The sequence below is a fragment of the Mus caroli genome, unplaced genomic scaffold (assembly GCF_978045245.1).
Source record: "Mus caroli unplaced genomic scaffold, Mus_caroli_1 scaffold_19, whole genome shotgun sequence".
Taxonomy (NCBI): Eukaryota; Metazoa; Chordata; class Mammalia; order Rodentia; family Muridae; genus Mus; species Mus caroli.
The window spans coordinates 58,966,059-58,986,842 of NW_028227274.1; the positions used below are offsets into that span (position 1 = coordinate 58,966,059).

The following is a 20,784-nucleotide window of genomic DNA, read 5'->3' on the forward strand; positions in this document are numbered from 1 at the left end:
GGGTACCCCTGTCTTAGACTCTGCTTCCTAGCGTGTGGAGGCACCCACAGTGCCACCCACGCTAGAATTAACCAACACTTGTGTGGCTAAAGAAACACTGACCACCCCTATAGCCAACCCTATCTCCTTCTCTAGAGGATGACTGCTGTGTAAGAGTTCCAAGGCCACTGCCATACTCAAGGGTAAAGAGAAAAGGCCTCCCCAAATACGGACTCCCCCCACCCAGCAGCTTGAGACCATACCCCCCACTCACATCCAAGTCCATCTCTGGATATTTCCGTCCCTTGCTTTTTCCCAGACACTTGGTTTTTCCTCCTTCAAGCAGTTGGCACCAAAATCCCTTCTTTGGATCAAACCTGAAGAGGTCAGAAGCCTATAGGTTAGCGATCTGCCCTCCCTCCTCAAGGCCACGTCCTTGTTCTGGCGTGTGGTCTCCTCCACTCTATCACTATGCTGCCTGACACTTGCCATCTGTAGCTCGTGCTGGCTTGGGCACGTGCCTTTCTCCATGTCCTACGTCACTCTGGTCCAGGCTGCGCAGCTCCCGTTCCTTCTGTAATCCCTGTGGACTCTTTCCAATCCCACATAATCTAGGGAGACAGTTGCTGAGCAGTCCCTAACTTGATACACAGCAGGGTTTGTTTGTTTTCTTTTGTGATGAAACCAAGATTTCTTTTTTTTTTTTTTAGATTTCTTTATTTATTATTTATTATATGTAAGTACACTGTCGCTGTCTTCAGATGCACCAGAAGAGGGAGTCAGATCTCATTACGGGTGGTTATGAGCCACCATGTGGTTGCTGGGATTTGAACTTCGGACCTTCGGAAGAGCAGTCGGGTGCTCTTACCCACTGAGCCATCTCACCAGCCCCTGAAACCAAGATTTCTTTAACCCCCAAATTTCAAGATGGCAGCAGCCACATAGAGAACATGTGCTACAAACCGGCGTGGATCCCAGAGTAGCTCACACTTCTCACTCAGTCCAGCAATCCAATCCTCGGAAACATGAGCAATTCTCCTTAGCCCCACCTCCAGAGTGACAAGTGGAGACTCCAAAACCCAGAGGACTTGTCAAAAGCTGCAGAACTCAGCGATGAAGAAAACCAAACGGAATGGTCCTACTCGGTCCTAACCAAATACCAGCAACAGAGCGGCCTCCGCTCAGGGCGCTATGGCTTCCGGCCTCCACAAGAAGCACCGCCTTCTGTCCCAGCTCTGATATCCTTGCCGGTGAGGAGGTAAAACTCCCAGGAAAGCAGCCAATGAGGACAAATGTATTCCCCTCTCCTGGGACATGCTACCTGTCGGGGCACAGCACTGGGAAGCAGCCTCCCCAGACCCAAGCCCCTGCGGCCTAGGCTGCCGCTTACTATGTAGCTACCTTGTTTAGACAAGAGCCCAGCTTGCACTGAAGAGAATGTTCCAAGGTGGAGAGCACAGGAGAGTCACTGCGCCCTTCTCCTAAGACCAAAGCTTTACTTCCGTGGCTGAAGCCATCTGAACACTCACTTCTCTGTTACAGAGTCATCGCGGGGAAGAAGTGCATGTTTTCTTACTAACTTGAATCAACCCTTGGTCTCTCCCAGCCAATCAAACCTTTGTTTTCCTGGCCCAGACTCGGGGCCAGGGAAACCAACTCATGCAAAGGCCAAGGCAACACTTACGCCAAGGTTTTATGGTAGTCAACAGTGCTGGTCACCCCGAGGAATTTCTGCACTGTGTCCATGACTTTGGCAGGTTCTGTTCGCAGCAGTTTGCCATCCAAGACCAAGATCTGGAGACAGAAAGGGAAAGGGCAATCTGGATGTATTTCATCCCATGGCAAAGTGTCCATGCCCACTGCAGCAATAGCCTGGCTGTAAACACAGGACCCTAAACATCCAGAGTTACCCCAACTCCGCATCCTCTGCCAAGGATATACATGCTCAACTCCTTGCCCACTGCCAGCTCCCCATCTTATTCTCTCCCAGAATCTAAGCTGTCAGCAAAGCTGCCCCTGCTCCCCACACCCCTGCAATGCCCTCATGTCCCTGCTCCCCACACCCCTGCTCCCTACACCCCTGCTCCCCACACCCCTGCTCCCTACACCCCTGCTCCCCACATCCCTGCAATGCCCTCATGTCCCTGCTCCCCACACCCCTGCTCCCTACACCCCTGCTCCCTACACCCCTGCTCCCCACACCCCTGCTCCCTACACCCCTGCTCCCTACACCCCTGCTCCCTACACCCCTGCTCCCCACATCCCTGCTCCCCACACCCCTGCTCCCCACATCCCTGCAATGCTCTCCTGAAGCCTCCTGCAAAGCCTGCAGCCCACTCGGTTCTCCTGCTCCAGATTTCAAGGCTTCTCTAAAAGTCCTCCTGTGATCTAAGCCTGCCAACCCTCCAATCAGGCTCAGGCTCAGGCTCCTCCTCTTCCTCCTCCTCTTCTTCCTCTTCTTCCTCTACCCTAATCCTCCACAGGGCTTTCCAGGTTCCTTTAAATTAAAGCCACTGCTTTCTCAAAGAGGCTGGGCAAGTAACTACCTGGTTGGCATGAAAGGCGCTGAGCCAGCGTTCAATATGAGTGGCATACCAGCCTGGGACCAGGCACCGGTTCTGGAGGGCACGCAGCTTTGAGGATGCATCAGGGCCAGCAGTGATCACCTCATGAAAGGTGTACTTTAGGGCCACTGGGTCATCATGGGCTCGCTGGTGCTGCAGGCGAGGGGAGAGAGAGGATAGGGATATCACAGGCTGAGCAGAAGCAAGAGGGTGTCCTAGGCTGCTATCTTGCTTCTCCCTCTCACTGCTTTAGCCTCAGGGAGTCATCAACCTCAGAGCCCCAAGTTCCACATCTGTGCACGGTAGGCGGTTGTACTACACCAGCTTCCCAAATGCCCTTCACTGACAGTCTCAGAGACTCCTGCCATTCCAGGGACCTTCTAACCAGCAAGTACCAACATCAATACAGTGACTCCCTGTCCCCCCCCCCCGCCCCCCAAGCCACCATCCCTCAAGACAGTCTCACATAGTCCACGCTGGTCTCAAATTCACTGTGTATATATTTGAGAATGGCCCAGAGACCCTGAACTTCTGATTCACTGCTAAGATTACAAGCATGTGTCACCACATCTAGTTTTGTGCAGTGTAGAGATCACACTCAGAGCCTTGTATATCTAGGCAAACATTCTACCAACTAAGCCCCAGCCCCAGCCCTCATTTTTCCTTCTTACAAGTTACTAAAACCCAAATAACAAGAAAACCTCTATAAATGGAAAACTAGAGTCAGTTGCTACATATAGAATGCATCTATTGATAAATAAATATAATGCAACCATATTCTCAAATGCCAGCTAGATGGAAATACCAGATCCAAGCCCTACATTGAAAGTGCCCTGCCCCTGCTGAGACAGAGTACTGCCTCTTAGAAAGGACAGGACAAGCCGGGCGTGGTGGCGCACACCTTTAATCCCAGCACTTGGGAGGCAGAGGCAGGTGGATTTCTGAGTTTGAGGCCAGCCTGGTCTACAGAGTGAGTTCCAGGACAGCTGGGGCTACACAGAGAAACCCTGTCTCAGAAAAAAAAAAAAAAAAAAAAAAGGACAGGACAGTCCTTGATAGACACTGGATGGACTGACAGAATTCATAGAAGGGGAAATGCCAGGTTGACCAACCTGTAATGCTATAAATCATCAACCAGCAGCTATCAGAGGTCAGAGGCCAGGGACTTGTCCATGCTAACTGACCCTGCTCACCACTGAGGGTCACACACAGCTCAAGGCAGGGCAGGCTGGGTAATGATGCAAATAAATATATATAGTAAGCTCTGTTCCTCCTGACTTTTTGAAGACAGACCAGCTCCCTTCCTCTCCTCCCAGAACTTTCTTAAACCCTCCCAGAATGGAGCAGCCTCTCTCTCCTTATGGCACTTACTCCCCTGATCATGGAGAGAAAAGAGAATAAGGCCTTAGGTTTACAAGATCTGTGTCCAAAATGCCATCTGAGATGGTGAATCTTGGTTGTCAACTTGACATAATCTATAATCAACTAACAGGTAAACCACAAGGAAGGGGTTATCCGAGGTGGGAAGACCCACCCCACCGCAACGTGGACAAGGTCTCTGGTGGATAGAAAGAAGGGGAGGGACAGAGCTTGGCTTCCACATGTCTGTCTTGACTCTCACTGGCACATCTGCCTACTGTCACTATTCTGCGGTCCTTCCCTCGTATCAGAATTCTTCCAGCTTCCAAATGTCAAGTGAAGACCAGCAGCTCTCCGTGAGTCCTGCAGGCCTTCAGTGGCACACTGGGATTGTTGAGTTTTCAGCCACTCCAGTGTGAGACAGTCACTACTAGACTACACAGACTAGACGATTCAGAATCTATCATGTAAGCCAACCCAATAGGTTCTGTTCCTTTAGAGAACTCTACTATACTACCACATAAGACCTATGTAAAGGACAGACGTATGTGTACGTGTACACACACACACACACACACACACCCTTGTCTGCTTTCTAGAAAACTGCTGTGGAGTTCAAGGGAGGCAGCAACACACTGTCTGTCATGGGTACCAGACCTCACTGACTGGACCCATGACAGCACCCTCAATCCCTAGTTGTCCCCACATGAGCTGCCCACTAGCCACCCCTGCTTTGCTGGAGCACAGAGGAAAGAGAAGCTCCCTGCTGCACTGTGGCTCCCATAAAGACAAAGACAAAGTAAAACCCAGCATCCTGGAGAACGAGAAAAGAGGGCTCCCTACCACTACAGCTAAGCATGGGAGTTCTGAGGGGCCAGGAGAGGAGAGAGGAACCCTGCACACTACACAGGATTCACAGGGGCCCAGGAAGCAGCCACTACAGCATTAGGTGATTAGATTCAGAAGGTGGCAGAGCCACTACGAGTGACGAAGAGGAAAGCAACCTGTCCAGACAGGACAGTGTGTACCTCCCAGGTAACAACAGGCTGAGGCCCGGGTGTTCCACAGCATGAAGGTCAGACCCAGTCTCATGGCTTGATGCAGATGGCCAGGAAGTAGCCTCAGGCACCAAGGCCACTTAATCACAGAGCCTGGCCTTGTGGCACACTCCCAAGAGAGAGCGAGAAGATAGGAGAGGGAAACCCACTTCTGGCCCCATGCCAGGGTGAGAAGCATTCCCATGAGCCCAGTGGAGTGCACGCAGAAGTCAAGCCAGGCAGAGACACACTAGGAATGGCAACAAGAAGACCTCTGTCTGGACCTCATACTGCAGGCTAGGTGGGAGCGGCCTTCTTAGACCCCCTAGGAGGGATTCATCCTGCCCTGAGTCCCCGCTCCCATTATGGGTAGGAAACCACAGCACGGATAATCTAGGCTGCCTCTAAGTCTACTCACCCTCTACTCTTACGGCCATCAGAGTCCAAGGAAGGACCCACGTGAAGCCTGGAGAGCATGGGTAGACAGATGGTGGCTGGCATTCAACATCAATTGTGCCTGTCACCATTACCAGGCCAGAAGCACCACCGTGGCAAGACCACTGTCACACTTCACACCCCAGGTGATGTGCCCAGGGTCCAGCACAGTGGTTCTTGCTCCGTGTTGCTTGAGTAAACAGACAGAGCCCACCCCACCTCGGTGACTCAGCCCCAGCACCTCACCTGGTACCAGGAATAAGCCCGGTCGGCTGGATTGATGAGGATGCTGAGGATCTTGGCTTTGGGCAACAGTGCAGCTGCCCGCCGTGGTGCCACTTCTGAATCAAAGTAGTTGGCACTTTTCTCAAAGTAGAAGTCCGAGGTGGTATTGGAGGGAATAGGGAAGAACTCCATGTACCTGCAGGAAGCCCAGAGACACGGCTCAAGACCAACGTCTCCTAAGCCAGAGGCCCCAGGAATACAGGGCAACAGGGTGACAGTCACTGTAGGTGGATTTTCCTCAAAAAATCAAGCAAGGCACGCTACACTGCCCCAGCCAGCAAGGACTTGGCTCTGAGCGGGACGCTGGGAAGAGCCACCACTTGGCTCTCCTATTCCAGATTCGCTTCTTCTCAGTGGGTGTCATGGAGTCTGGAGATTCTAAAGTGTGTGATGTGAGCTGTAGGAGGGAAGCTCTGCAGCTGCACAGATGATCCCACGGCCCCGACTTCTCTGTCTCTCGGGACAAGCTAGGCTCAAAGTGACTCCCACCCAAAAAGGACAAGTCCAGGAAGAGGGTCAGCTTCTGAACTATGACAGTGTTTCCCAGTCACTGTCTGCCACTCAGGTCATGCACTTTGGACTGCTGTGCGTGAGCCCAGCTTTCCATCTTAGGCCCCACCTCCACTCAAATGGTACAGATCATCTCAGTGATACCAAGAGGGAAACCAAGCACACCCTAGTTAAAAAGTGCGTATTTCTTTGGTGGTGACCTTTAAACACAACCCCTAGGACCTATCAGACCTTCACATCCCACCCCAGATCTACCTATAGAACCAAGTCTTGGGAATGGGGTCAAGAAGTCAGCATCTCTTATTTTAGACTTTCTTCATCTGTAATACCTGACCTAAGAAAGCTCACAAAACACAAGACTCCTTTCCTAAGTATGGGGTGTGCAGCTGGGGACCCTGCAGCCCAGGCGGAAGGGAGGTGCGCTGCAGCAAGGACCGTTCATCCACATTTCCTTTCTCTAAACACACTGGTTCGCACTAATACATCTGGCCACAAGGCTTTAGGTAGGAGGACACACTTGTTAAAAATATAGACTGAAGGATGGATAAACATGGACAGAGGATATGGTAAATGAAAGGACACAATGTAGGAAATATAGCAAAAGGCAAATACAGGCCCATAGTCCCTGCACGCAGGGAGCCCATTGACTAATGATGCGTAATGGTAGAGCGTGTACTCATGGGGCTTACAGAGGCAAGGACAGGGAAAAATACAAAGAGGAAAGGAAAGCTGGGGAGTCACACCAGCCCGTGGTAACCCCTGCACAGTGCCCTCTTTGGAAGTTCTGATGGGAACTGGGATTCTACCGAGCCCAGAGAGTCCTCGAAGCCCACAGAGACTCCTCTCCCTCAGCTGGCCACACAGAAACAGGCAGTAAGAACACCTGGATTCTCACCCTGCTGCCACATGGGTGTGACCTTCGCTCCCTGATGACTCTATGGCAGTCAGGGAGAGGCTGGCAGCTAGCGCTGACCCTGGACAAAGGGCTTCCTCATCCAGTGTTCTGTTTGTCACAACTCTACTGCACCATGACTCAACTGTCACTGTGCCTTGTCCCTGTTTACAGGAATCTCAGCCGAGTGTAAGCAAGTCCCAGCTGCTTCCTGCTGTGGCCACGCTGGACACTCCAGCTGGCTCCATGATGGCCTCCCTGCCCGGCTGGGGACAGAAGGCCACTTACCAGTCGATGCCTTTGTGATAGTTATGGCCGTTAAAAAACTGGATCTCCTCAAAGGTCTCGGAGCTGGGGTAGTTGCTGCTGAGGTCCGGGTGCATGCCCAGGAACAGGTAGAGGGCCGTGGTGCCTACGAGAGGAGAGGGCAGCTGAGACCTCAGCCCAACCCCCAACAACAAGACAACAACAGGCTCTGGGCCTGTCTTCCATATTCACTGGGAAGGCCTGGGAACACCCCTTCCCGTCTGGAGTCTTAGCTCCCTCATGAGTGTTATAAAGTATACACTAAGTGCAGGCTGTAAGGTCTACACGTAGTCATGTCCAGACTGTAAGATCTATACACAGTTATGTCCTATAACCTTCCAGATACCATTAATCTATTACAGCATTCTTTATCACCAAACAACAACTTGACCTCAGAGTCTTTCTCACTACAATACTCCAAGCCCAGCTAATTACTGTCCCCTCAGAGTCTCAGCACCAGGTGCTTCCTGCTGGTCTTTCCTAGCTCTGGGCCTCTGTCCACATGGAGCCTTGGAACAGCCTGAGACAGGAGCACAGCCCTCCAGGTCTGTCCTTGGGAAGCTCTTATCCTCTACTTTATTGCTGCTTTTGTTTGCTGGCTTTGCTTTTTGACGGGGTGGGGTCCTGTTATGTAACTCAGGCTACGTTAAACTCATGGTCCTCCTGCCTCAGCGTTCTGAGTGCTGGGGCTTACAGGCCTGTGACACCATGCCTGTCCAACATCAAAATCTCTAGAAGCCAGGAAGCCCAGGTCCACTATCCCTTCTCGCTGGTGCCTCCCTGTCATGGTCCCTTCCTCTTCTTTGAGAGGACCTTTCTTCATTTGCTGGGCGTCTGTGCAGCCAGCACACATAGAGAGACAGACTGACGTTTGGTGATGAACAATATAAGCTTCCGGGTCATAGAAGTCAGGTCTTAAGAGCTGGAACCATCACACTTCCCAACCATGTTACAGAAAGTCTCTTAACTACGGGGAGCTTTCCTCTGTTCTGTCTTTACAGAACAGAGTGGACAGCAAATGCTTAGCATCCCCGTCTGTCTGCGCTTCTTTCTGACAGACATGACTAATTGATCACAGTCCTCTTTGCACTGACCCACTTTTGTCTGGCACTGATTAAATTTGCGGAGTAGGTGACTTAGGGATCCTTCCTGGCTTGTCTCAGAGACTCCTAAGAGGACATAGTGGGTGTTCTCTGAGGCTGTGGTTCAAAATAAATGCCACGACTCCTCTGCTTCCCACCCCTACAGTGACAGGCAATTCATACTCATCCCCACATTGCTCCCATTTCTGGTAAAAAGAGACAGAATATATATGAGACAGAAAAAAAATATATATATATATATATGATTGAGACCTGAGCAAGGTGGTCTCCAGAATTCTGTGGCTGAGATAACAAGTGGGGGAAGCTGGGTCAAGGGTCGAGAGACCTGCCTGTTTTCTGGGGGCCAATGATAAGAAGCTTTGGGAAGCGGTCACATGTCTTCTCCTTAGACCAGATGTCCTTGTGGCGTTTGTCCTCACAGGGATCCTAAAACAGCAATGGAGAGAGTGTGAGGGAGGCCTGAGGCCCATGAGTGAGCTCCCTCCATATGTGGGCATATCTGCTGGTTTGTTTGTTTTAAACCAGGGTCTCACTATATAAACCTGGCTGGCCTGGAAGTCACTCTGCAGACCAGCTTCGACTCAAATTCATAAAAATCTACCTGACTCTGCCCCCAAGTGCTGGTATTAGAGGCGTGCACGAGCACACACCACAGTTACGTGACTCTTACCTACCCTGCGCTCTGGCCACATCCTCACCTCCAGATGCCACTCTGTGACAGATAAGGAAGCATTTCTGGTTAATGCTATAATTCCAGCGAGCCCAGCAAATGGCCAGCTCTGTGCTCACCACTAACAGGAACTCATAAGGACTTGTTGACTTTAACTGTGTAAGCTATGCCTGAACCCAGGGCTCAGCAAACTTGCCCTCCTGGGAAGTGTTTTGTAAACATGGTAGGCTTACAGTACTCTTCTGGTCTCTGATGCACTGACACAAAGATGGCACAGGCAGACACACAAGAAGTGTGACTGGGTGCCAACAAAGCTTTCTTTACTGAGACAGACCACAAACCAGACTTGGCCCACGGGTAGGTGTGTGGATCCCTGGCCCGAGTCTAGCTTCCGCTTCCAGTGTTTAATAGTCCTGGTATAGATTTTCCCAAGGACTGTCCTAAGCCTTCCCTCAGCCCCCTTACCAGCTGAAGGAGAAGGCATGAGTGGTCACTTGTTGGGCAGACACTCTCTAGACTCTGCATGCATGAGTCTCACGCCAGTTCTTTGGCTGTGTATGAATGTGTATGCAGACGTTTATGGGTGGGGCAGGGGGGCATATACAGTATGTGCATACATTGCCCCCGTGTATGCCCACACTCCTGAGGGAGTATCAACTGTGATGCCTTAGCCCCGAGCCCATGCCCGAAGTCCATGCCACAGAAGGGCATGCTGTGGTGGCGAGGCACCTGTCCACTCTGCCCACCTGCCAAAGCGGGTCCTTCTCCTCAGAAAAGATCTGGAAGTACTTCTGGGCCAGCTGCACGGGGGGCAGAGTCTGCAGCCTCAGGTTGGTCCAGGAGTGCAGGAAGCGCACCAGGTGCTTGAAGGTGTATAGTCCCAGGCGGTCATTTCCATAGTTGGATAAGTGTGTCATGAAGATGCTGATCTGTTCCAGGGAAGGGAGGGGGAGGTGGGGCAGGATCAGCTTCTACGCCACCCTTACCCCTACCTGTTATTGGCCATTGACACCCAAGGCAAGGTACACAGGGACTATCAACAAACTGTGGGACATTGGGCTGCGTTCAGTTCAGCCCTGACTGCTACCATTACAGGCCTAGGGTAGGAAGGCGGCCTGGGGCAGGAGCTATCTGTACTGTTTTGTGAATCACGACAGGGGTGTACACAGAATCTGAGAGGTATGCAGATCATGAGGCTGGACGGTAATGCACACACGGCTTATTTCATATCGTTAGAGTAAGAAGTGCATGTATACGTGTGTGCACCTACACACACACACAAAGAATCGGAAGGAAACCTGGGCTAAAAGTGTTAACATTGCTATAAGAATTCATAATTACCCAAGAGGCCTACCAGTGGGTTTTCTGTCTGTGTCACACAGCAGAGGACACCAGACCCACAAGTAAACAGTGGACCTCCTGGCTGCCAGGTCCCCATGCCAGCCTGTTCACTCTTCCCTGGCTGGGAAGCCTCCTAGGTCAATACCCCTCCTCCTACCAGCCCTGGGCTGTAGAGCACTCACAGGATTGAGGAGCACAGTGAGGAAGAGCTCGCCCCCATTGATGATCTTGTCCAGCTCACTGGAGCCTCCAGGGTACTCGTTGTAGAAGATGGTGTGTGTAAAGAGGCCACAGGTCTGCCGAGGGAGGACCTGAGAAGAAGCAGGAGAGAGGCCATGGTATCTCCAGTCATGGTCAAGAAAGGAAGGCTGCTTCCTCAGGAGAAGGGCTGGGGCCTCCTCAGGGAGATACTCTCCTCTAAGGCCACCCAGCCCCTACTCCTGGGAGTCCTTCTTCCCAAGGGCTCTACAGCCTGCAGTGCCACCCAGGTGAACCATCGTCCTTGCCTTATCCTTTGCTGCTATTCTCTACACAAAATAAACAGGCCCAAAAGTAGCATAAAAGTTTCTAGGAACTTGGACCATTTGCAGTGAGGGTCTTTGACCCTCTAACACAGCACTGCAGGTAATGTCAGAGCCTCAGCTACTCAAACTAGTAGCTATGAGCTCAGCTAACCCCATGCTGTCTGTCTGCCTTCTGGAAACCAGGTCCTGAGAACAGGGAATGAGCATAACTACCTCATGCCCAAAGTTAATGTGAATCCCAGCACCAGCTATGGTGCTATGAGACCCTGCCTTAAAATAAAAAATGAAGGGGCTGGAGAGAGAGCTCAGTGGCTAAGAGCATTGACTGTTCTTCCAGAGGTCCTGAGTTCAATTCCCAGAAACCACATGGTGGCTCACAACCATCTGTAATGAGAGCTGATGCTCTCTTCTGGTGTGTCTGAAGACAGCTACAGTGTACTCACATACATAAAATAAATAATTCTTTAATAAATAAAATAAAGAAATAAATAAAAATTTAAAAAGGAGGTGGAGGCAGCAAGAACCTTCAGCAGGTCAGGGTGCTGGTCACCAAGTCTGACGACCTCAATCCCGCTGGTGGAGGGAAAAGTGACTCCTATACGCTGTCTGTCCTCTGCCTACACACACAAACATACATGCGCACGCATACACACATACACAAACATACATGTGCACACACACACACACACACAAATAGGATAAATATAAAATATTTTTAATAAAAAACAAGTTGCAGGTACTACAGAGGCAGGTGTCGCTGGACGGGTGGGCAGGTGGACAGACAGACAGAAGTCCTGCCTTCCTACACCTTCTCAGCTGGCAGCAATGTATCATTCTAGTGTCTCAAGCCATGATACCAAGTCACCCTGGTCTCTCCTTTTTTCCTAGACACTCAATCCAACTCACCTCTACCTTCTACATCTTCTTCCTTCTACTCCTATATGACAGCATATAGGAGTGCACTGTGACCAAGGCACTACCACCTCTCGTGTGGAGACCTGATACCGACTCCTGGCTGGTCCTCCTGCTTCCATTTTGTATCCTACACACTGCCCCACCCGACAGGCAAAACGAATCAATATGGACTAGACCATGCTCCATTCAAAACCTTTCCATCTTCTGCTTAAGGGACAAGTTCATCGCTGGCCAGCCTTCCACCTAGCCCATCACCTCTCTGACCCCCACTGCATCTGCCTCAATGGTCCTCAAGCACACGCTGCCCTGGCGCCCTTTCACTCCCTATTTCCTCCACCTAGAATGCTTTCCCTCTGGCCTCTGCTGCATAGCTCAACCCAGGAAGTTACTGCTAACTGCATCCCTTCCCTGCTTGGCTCTCTCCAAGGTACTCTCATCATCTTCCAACTGTAGGCTTTCCACACTTGGGACCACCTTGTGTAGACCTCTCTGTCTACAGAAGTGTCAGGTCTATGAGGTCAGAGACTTGTCTGGGTTTTTCACTTCTGTGTCTCCGAGCCTCTAGAAACGGGACAGACACACAGCAAAGATTCAAGAGGATTATCTGAACATGCAAGTAAGTGTGATAGAGCCCTGACCCTCATCAAACCCCCTTCCAATAATACTCTCCACGGCTGGAAGGATGGCTCAGAGATGAAGAACATTTATTGCACTTCCAGAGGACCTGCTCTTGATCCCCAGCACCCACATCAGGTACCTCACAGCCACCTGTAATCAGATTGCATGCCAGGGGATCTGATACCTCTGACCCCTGCAGGTATCTGCACTCCTGCCCACAGGTGCACACACACGCGCACACACACACACACACACACTTAAAATAAAAATATATTTTTAACAAGCGAGCAAGCTTTCCTAGTCCTGTCACAGAAGCTAAGGGCTGACAATCTGCCTTCCCCGTGACAGAGCCTCTGAGGCAGAACAGCAGCAGAAACTGGCCCCAAACCCCTAGGCCAGACAACTGCAGTCACGCCTCCTACCCTGTACTGACAGTGCCCACCGTGCCCGTCCCAGCCACTTGCCATGATGCCATTGTGGATAAAGCCACGGCGGTACCGGGCCGGCTTCAGATGTGGGTACTCCTCTGTGCTGGTCACGCGGATGCCCCACACTTGCTTCCAGGCCTCATACAGCTGCACGTGCACAGGGTACACACCGGAGTGGTGGGGTGCCACCGCGTAGCCCATATCTGTGGGGATGCCGTGCTCCTGCAGAGAGGATGGCCGTACAGGATGAGAACGGGAGTCTTTCCCTTTGCATCTTGTTTCTCTTTTTTTAGAACACAAGAAAAAAACCAACAGCTAGGATGATGGGGCATGTGGTCTAAGCCCATAGGTGCAGACGGGAAAACTCAGGCCTGACATGGGGGGTGGGGGCTGGACTGTCATGAGTGACTGGCAGATACAAGCCTAGACCTCAGGTCTCCCGACTCTCATTCAGGACATACGCCTGGAATCTAGCCCAGAGGACTCACGTCCCTGCCGTCTCTTGCCTCGGCTGGCTAGTGTGGCCCAAGCTCGTCTTCTGATGCACTCTTGCCATAAGTACCTCTGCCAGTCCCAAGTTCTTCTTCTGCATGTGTTTGGGCCCAGGAAATGAACAGGCCTCAGCATGAGTCCCGAGGTGACCTCTTGAGCCTAAGTTGCTTTTATTTGGGTTTTTGGATTTTGTTATTGTTTTGTTTTGAGACAGGGTTTCATGTAGACCAGGCTGGCCATAACTGATCCTCCTGCCTCTGCCTCCCAAATGCTGGGATTCCAGGCATGTACCACCAGGCCCCATGAACTTTAGTTTCATGTTTATAAAGTGAGGCTGCCCTCTTGCAGTGTCTAGGCGACAGTGGCTATCAAGGCAGCTCACCCCCGGCCCTGGCACAGAAACAGATCTATCAAACTGGACCGCAACAACACTGAGAGGCCAACAAATCCCAGCCCAGCCCCTGCTCCCCTCCAGTTCTGTCCCATAGGGAATCTTACTCACGACAGCGAACTTCTTGTTCAGGGCCATCTGCTCTGCTAGCACAGACTGGTTGTGGAAGAGGTGGGGTTGCATATGACTCCACATGTGGGGGAACCACCAGAACTCTTTCACGTAGGACAGCAGCAGATCGTCACCAGCGTCCTCAGCATCCGTACCTATGGCAGCAGCACAGAGCGTTCAGCATGGCTGGCTGGCCACACAGCCTCCAACCTGGCCCCTGACTGCAGGAGGAATACTCAGCCATGGACCACCTAGGAGCTGTGTGGAAGAGTCAACTAAGCTTTGGCCTGGGGGAAAACACAAGCCTACTCAAGATTGCCCTTCCCTCAGTAAGTAGCTTGGCCACATCATCTCCTCTGTGGGCTCTTGGTGTTTGAAGTCAACAATGCCAAGAGTTTCTTCTGCCTCTCATATGCCTACTCTCATCCTATTCCAAGGGTCCAAACTGGGCCATATATGCCTTCTCACCGACTAACCTATACAAGTTCTGCGTGGATACAGGATGCTTAAAACTCTGGCTCAGAGATACAACTACAATCACCTCTGATCTGCTCGGGGCTAAGAACACAGAAGTGTAGACACCACCATAACACCCTAGGTACCTTTGGGCCTCTGTGCACCTACTGCTGACCATGGTGGCCCTAGCTAGAACTTCAGAGGCTAACATCACTGGGGACTGCAGACCATCCGTTAAGGGCTGGTTCCCATTCATTTGTCCAGCATGTAAAGAGCTTGGAAGAACCCTCAACCTGGAAGAACCCTCAACCTCGGTCCTGCTACTACAAACAAAACACAGGATAAGGGCGGCCATGCTGGGGGTGGGGACAGCCATTTGTGCTTTCCAGTTCTGCGCTATGTACTTCTATAACATCCTTAAAACTCGACCCATTTCTGGCCACTGAGAAAGCTCAGCAGTGCCACGTCAGCAATGAAATGACCAAGCCTGACAACCTGAGTTCAATCCCCAGGAACCACAGTGAAAGAAAACCAACCCCCAAGCTGTCCTCTGACCTCCACGCATGTTGTGACACATGAATACAAACATATGTGTACACACAGTAAATGAGGATGTTATAAAAGCACTTTAATTCAATTCTTATCTTTTATTAAGTGAAAAATCACTTTGAAAGGTAAGGGTGAGGAGATAGAAGGAAGATATGTCACCTAGGGTTACCCAGGCCACCAGGCCATATGCAAACCTTATTGCTGTTAAGTGTCCCCAAATGCCCTCTGCTTGGCTCTCTCTTATGGACCATGAATTCTGGAGTCACCCTTCCCTTAACCCAGTGTCTGTCTGGTGCTCTTGTAACAACAACCTAAAGGGGCAGTTTGGGAGAAGCCGGAGAGCTTGTGTGGTTGTAGGGGCAGTCCACCACGTACCTGTGTGGAAGAATTTCCCTGAGTAGCCCAGGTTGAAGGTGAAGTTTGGAATATGTGTGCGGAGTTCATTCTGTGTATCAAACAGGGCCTAGGACAGACAGAGGAGAGGCAACAGTGAGGGGAGGTCAGGAGGCCAGAGTCTGCCCACTGATCACCGAAGGGTATCCTGCTCTATAACAGGACCACCCACAGGACTCACAGGACCCAACACGGGGCCGACAGCCTAGCTCTGTGATGTAGCATCTGCTTCACTCCACACCTGAGGCCCGGGTCCCATTTTCAGCATGGCCACGAGATGCAAAGGTTGGACCCTTAAACATGAAGCAGATGCCGGCAGGGCTCAGCCATACAGGGATCGTGTCGGCAAAAGCCTTGAGGGGAGCAGAGGCTGCACACCTAAGAAGCCAGCCCCATGCCACCTCCTACCCCGGACGCTATCTGGCTTGAAAAGCCCCACGCTCCCGCCTGGCTCAGCAACACGTGCCAGAGAAGCTCTTGAACTTCTCTAGGCCTTAATTGCAAAGGGGACCAGACCATCTCTGTCCTCACGGGGCTCTTCGGAGAAGTGAGACTTGGCCTGTGACACTACCTGGTTTGTGGTAGCAAAGTCATGAAGAGGAGAGCTTACGGTGAAGTTACTGATACCACAGGCAGCAATATCTTCACATGAAGGATTTCTCTTCCTCAGAGGAATGCAAGACTATATCAAAGGATCCTGACCCTTCCAAGGACGTGCTCTGTGTGCTCTGTGTGCCAATGTCACCCCCACCCCCCGTGTGAACACATCTAGCACTCTGCTAGTCCATGGGAGGGGCTGACCTCTGGGTTAGGACTGTACTGCTTGTAGGGCTTCGATGCCTGCAAGAGCCTGCTTTCAGACAGCACTGTTACCTCAGGCATCTGACAGAGGTCAGTCACTGCCTGACAGACACATGATCCAACCATGCTGTCCTGAGCAAGCCTCTCCATCTCTCTGAGCCACAGTGGCCTCCTCATAAGATGGCACTCATCCCTCTGCTCCCTCTGCTGTGAAGATCCAATGCAGGCAGGCAGCTGAGCACAGAACCCAGCATTCACCAAACCCTAGCTAAATGATACTGTGCAGCCAGAACTACACTGTCAACTGCTGGTTGGTAAGGGCATTGCATGATGGCGTTGGCAGGATGGCTCAACTGGAATGAACTTAAAAGCCACAACAGGAGAGCACTAGAGAAAATCAGGAGTGGCGTTGTCCATAAAAACAGATCAACACTGCCCAAGCTGCTGTGGGAGTAGGGGAGGAAGGAGCCTGACCATGATCCTGACCATGTGGACACGCCCCTCCCTCACCAAGGTCAGGCCCCACTATGTAAGCCTAGTGCAGAAAACAGCCCGAGCCCCTCCCTGGCACTCCCCCTTTCTTTAGGCTCAGTGACAGGTTGGGACATCTCCAAGTCACCTGTCACACTGGGACTAGGTGACTAAAATTGGGTCTTCACTCCCCTAGATCATCCACCACACCCCTCTTTGCAGAGTTCACTTCTGAGCAGGGTCACAACCCCAGTGGACCCTTCCTTCCAGACCTTGGGCCAGCCCTGCCAGAGGTTTCAAGTTCAGGAAGACACCACCAATGGATCTGCACTGAACAGGGAAAGTGCCTGCCACACTGTCTAAAGCCTCTTGTAGCATCAAAGAGGTCTGTGTCTGGTGCTAATACATCCCTAGCCCTGTTAATCTCCTGAGAGGGGACACCCAGTCAGCAGGCAGCAGCTCGGGGACTTAATCCCCTGTTCTGTCTCCATCTGCTTCATTGTTATGTTTGCCCTCTGTGGTGGCAACCTACACTGGTGCCCTTATACCAGCATGCTGTCTCCTCTGCAGTCTCCAGTAAGACAGATGACTGCAGACAACTGCATCTTACACTGGCCTCTAGCAGGCTTCTTTCTTGGTGATAGCGAACATGTGTGTGCAGCCCTGTGTTTATAAAGAGCCTACACAAACAATTTGATAGATTGTTTCAGAATTTAACATAAGCATCCCACTATCGGCATACAGCTGTTAAAACACTCTGCATGTGACTTGGGGTCTTATTCTGAAGAATCGTGTGGGAGTTTTGACAATAGCAAACATTTTTTTTAAGAGTTAAAAATCCCAGCAGGGCGGTGGTGGCCTACGCCTTTAATCCCAGCCCTCGGGAGGCAGAGGCAGGCAGATTTCTAGGTTCGAGGCCAGCCTGGTCTACAAAGTGAGTTCCAAGACAGCCAGGGCTATACAGAGAAACCCTGTCTCAAAATAAATAAATAAATAAAATAAAATAAAATAAAATAAAATCGCATCTGGGTTAAAAGTCCGATTACGAACCTTGCCAGATTCATTTTTGTTTCTGCTTGAACTCCAGAATACACATGCAAAATCCCTCCATATTTAATACTTCAACAAAATGTTAGATGCCTCTTGTACATAGTAAGACAGCAATTGGCTGAAGTGGGGATCAACAGGTCTGCGAATAACAGCACAGGAGGCACAGATGGGTGTGGCTCCATGACACACTCCAGATGTGGCCCCATGACGAACTCCAAGTCTCTCCTTACCTTCACATCCTCCACCTTCATGCGTGTGCCCTCCTTGCCCACAAAAATGTCATCAATATCCACCAGGATGTATCGGTCCAAAGGCAGTGAGAGGCGCTTCCCTGTGAGGAAGGCCACAGCATCCACGAAGACAAGCTTATGCAGCCAAAAGTTGAGGTTGTTGCCGAAGAGCACACGCTGGATGCCATCGTGGAGGCCCAGGTCCTGGACCACAGTAGCGTGCAGCGCAGCATGCAGGCCAGCATCAGCACCCAGGTGTGGGATGGACTCGGAGGAGCGTGTCTTGGCCAACAGCACTGGTTCGTAGGTAGAATGGTTGGACTGGAACACAGTCCAATCCTCTCCGGGCAGCACGCCTTTCTCTACCTCACTGGGCCGTGTCACATAGAGCAGTGGTGACTTGGGGTTGATGCTGCAGTCTTTCAAGCCCAGGTTCGAATGCAGGAAGAGAGGGAAGCCTTTGAGCTGTGCACTCAGCAGGCTGTTCTCATTGGCCTACAGCAGTGTGGGGTAGAACAGCTATCAGGCACAGTTGATTACAGTAACGTCAACAATATTTACAACTTCACAAGAGCTACCATATTCCTGAATATATACACACAGAGATATACAGACACAGACATATACACATAACACACACGTGCACAAATAGATACAGGTACACATAAGACATGCAGACACATGTACACAGATACACATACAAACAGATACACACAGACATACACAGACACATGCAGACAGACACACCCACAGAAACACATATACATATACCTGATGAAAAGGCCACCCTCCCACAGGGAAAGGCAGCTCTCCTGCCCACTAGTCACCACTGAGAGCAATACAGTCTTTACCACCTCCCCTTCCCCCCTGGGATTTGCTGCTACCCCCATGCCCCATACATCATCTCCTCTTCCTCGTCTCACCACTCTGTCACGCTCCTCCTCACCCTTCCGAGCATCTGCCTCTAAATGTGGTACACGTGCCCTTGTCCCTACACTGGCTCAATGATCTCCCCTGGGACTGGTAAACCCTATTTATCCTTCAAAAGCCAACATATGTACCTGCTTCCTCCAGCGGCCTCCCTAAGATCATGACAAAGCCTCGGCTGCTGCACTGGGTTCAGAGCCTCCCTCCTTCCAGCATAAGCTACTTGAGAACAAAACTGGATTTCTTACTTCAGCTCCCTGATACCCAACAGGGACACACAATCATTTGATAAGTAACTATTTTTAACAATGAAAGAGGAACAGACAACTGCCAATTCCTAACACCTGATAGCTGTGTGTTTCAGGGCTAATTATCAGTCTGCAGCTACGTACTGCACCAGACATTAAGTATTTAATGAGATATAGTGAGGAAAAAGACAGACAGGAAACAGAGTGTAAACTGAGAAAAGCAGATGTGGCTCTCCCTTTAGAGTCAAGCAGGAAGGAGGGACAACCATGGAAACCACAAAATAAGAATAAAACACAGTGTGCACACATGGAAGAGGTCAGAGCTATAGACCAGCACGTGCTGGGCAGACAGCTGGCTCAAGAGGCTCCTGGGGAAAGGGCCTCTGGAGTGTGCTACGGGATGAGTGACCAACTAGGAGGAGGTAGAGGTCAAGTCCTAAGAATAGCCAGTGAAAAGGCCCTGAGGCAGGAGAGAGCACAACGGGATCAAGAAACAACGAGGAGTCACTGAGAGATCAAAAAAGGAAAAGCAGCAGGAAGGCCGTGGAGGGAGACCCAGGTCCCTGGGGCTAGCAAGGGTTATAAATGAGGTCACGGGTTCCTAGCATCTGGAGAAGGAAGAAGTGCTACCCACAGGACACCTGTGGGGCTGCCCGGGGGAGCACCAGGCCTGGACCCATGCTGAACAGAGTAGGTTTCAGTCTGAGCTTGTGCCTGGTGCAGAGAGAGCTGGTTACTCATCTTAACAGTCAGTGGTTTTCTAGTCCTGCAAAGCCTCTGCAGGGGCCTGGTTTTGTAAACTGTGATAGATAAGGAACCACACTGGATCTCCAGATGCACGGAATGCCTGCCAAGTCCTGAGGCTGCTTCAGTACTGAGAAGCAAGAGACTTGAGACCCATCCACAGAGACAACCTCCCTGGGGCTCCCAGGACCTCACCACCCTAAGTCAGCACTGGCCCAGAGTGTAACCTACGTGGGGACCTGAGACTTATCAGGCCCCGTCTACCACTGCTCAGGCCCGGGAAGCCACTGAGCCACTGCTGCTCAGGGATCCCATTTCAAAGCCCTGGCCCTGAGCTTGCTGAGAGGTGCTGATAGCTTGTCTAGATGCGGAGCCACTGTGGAAGAGGCCAAGCCACGACAGCTACCACAGGCAGCCAGGAAGAGATCCAGCCAGGGAAGAGAATGGACGGAAGGCCGAGGCACTGGAGATGCCGGCTCTGTCACAGGGTCCATCTAGACTAGACCTCCTTCCTACTCCTCAGCACTAAGGAGACAGCCACTCTCCTAAATGGTGTAAGGAAATGGCAGAGCGAGGAGTGAGACAGAGCACCGACTTCCTGATAAGCAGGCGATCTGCTCTGAGAAACCCTACATCCCTTCTCTGAGTCTCTAATCAGTTTGCCCCTATGTGGCCTCTGAGGTCATCCAGCTAGAAGCAATAAGCCGGGTTGTCAAATCTTGGCTGGGTGGCATACTAACGATGTCACTCTGGTAAAGCCACTTAATTTTTTGTCATGTTATCTGAAAACAAAGTGCCTACCTACTCTATGTGACAGAGCAAGCAAAGCAACGTCCTGGGCACTGAACGGTCGGTCACCTTCACCAACCCTGGTGCATCTGGATGCAGGGCGCCCATCTTCTCTGTGAGGCTGATAGACAACGGGGCTAGGAACGGGCACAGATGACGACCTAAC

At 51.3% G+C, this 20,784-nt stretch overlaps 1 protein-coding gene across 6 annotated transcripts in view; it reads right to left on the bottom strand.

Annotated features, from left to right (window-relative positions):
* The window catches only part of Ndst1 (N-deacetylase and N-sulfotransferase 1), a 63,299-nt gene that overhangs the window by 5,254 nt on the left and 37,261 nt on the right, over positions 1-20,784 (bottom strand). For all 6 annotated transcript variants that reach the window (XM_021150970.2, XM_021150973.2, XM_029471719.2 and 3 more), the window contains exons 3-14: positions 17,911-18,405; positions 15,341-15,428; positions 13,961-14,115; positions 13,003-13,188; positions 10,664-10,792; positions 9,887-10,069; positions 8,800-8,896; positions 7,350-7,473; positions 5,621-5,795; positions 2,526-2,696; positions 1,664-1,773; positions 254-356 (exon numbers count right to left, since the gene is read on the bottom strand). In XM_021150970.2, the coding sequence (XP_021006629.1) occupies positions 254-356; positions 1,664-1,773; positions 2,526-2,696; positions 5,621-5,795; positions 7,350-7,473; positions 8,800-8,896; positions 9,887-10,069; positions 10,664-10,792; positions 13,003-13,188; positions 13,961-14,115; positions 15,341-15,428; positions 17,911-18,405 (2,016 nt within the window). The remainder of the gene's footprint in view (positions 1-253; positions 357-1,663; positions 1,774-2,525; positions 2,697-5,620; positions 5,796-7,349; positions 7,474-8,799; positions 8,897-9,886; positions 10,070-10,663; positions 10,793-13,002; positions 13,189-13,960; positions 14,116-15,340; positions 15,429-17,910; positions 18,406-20,784) is intronic.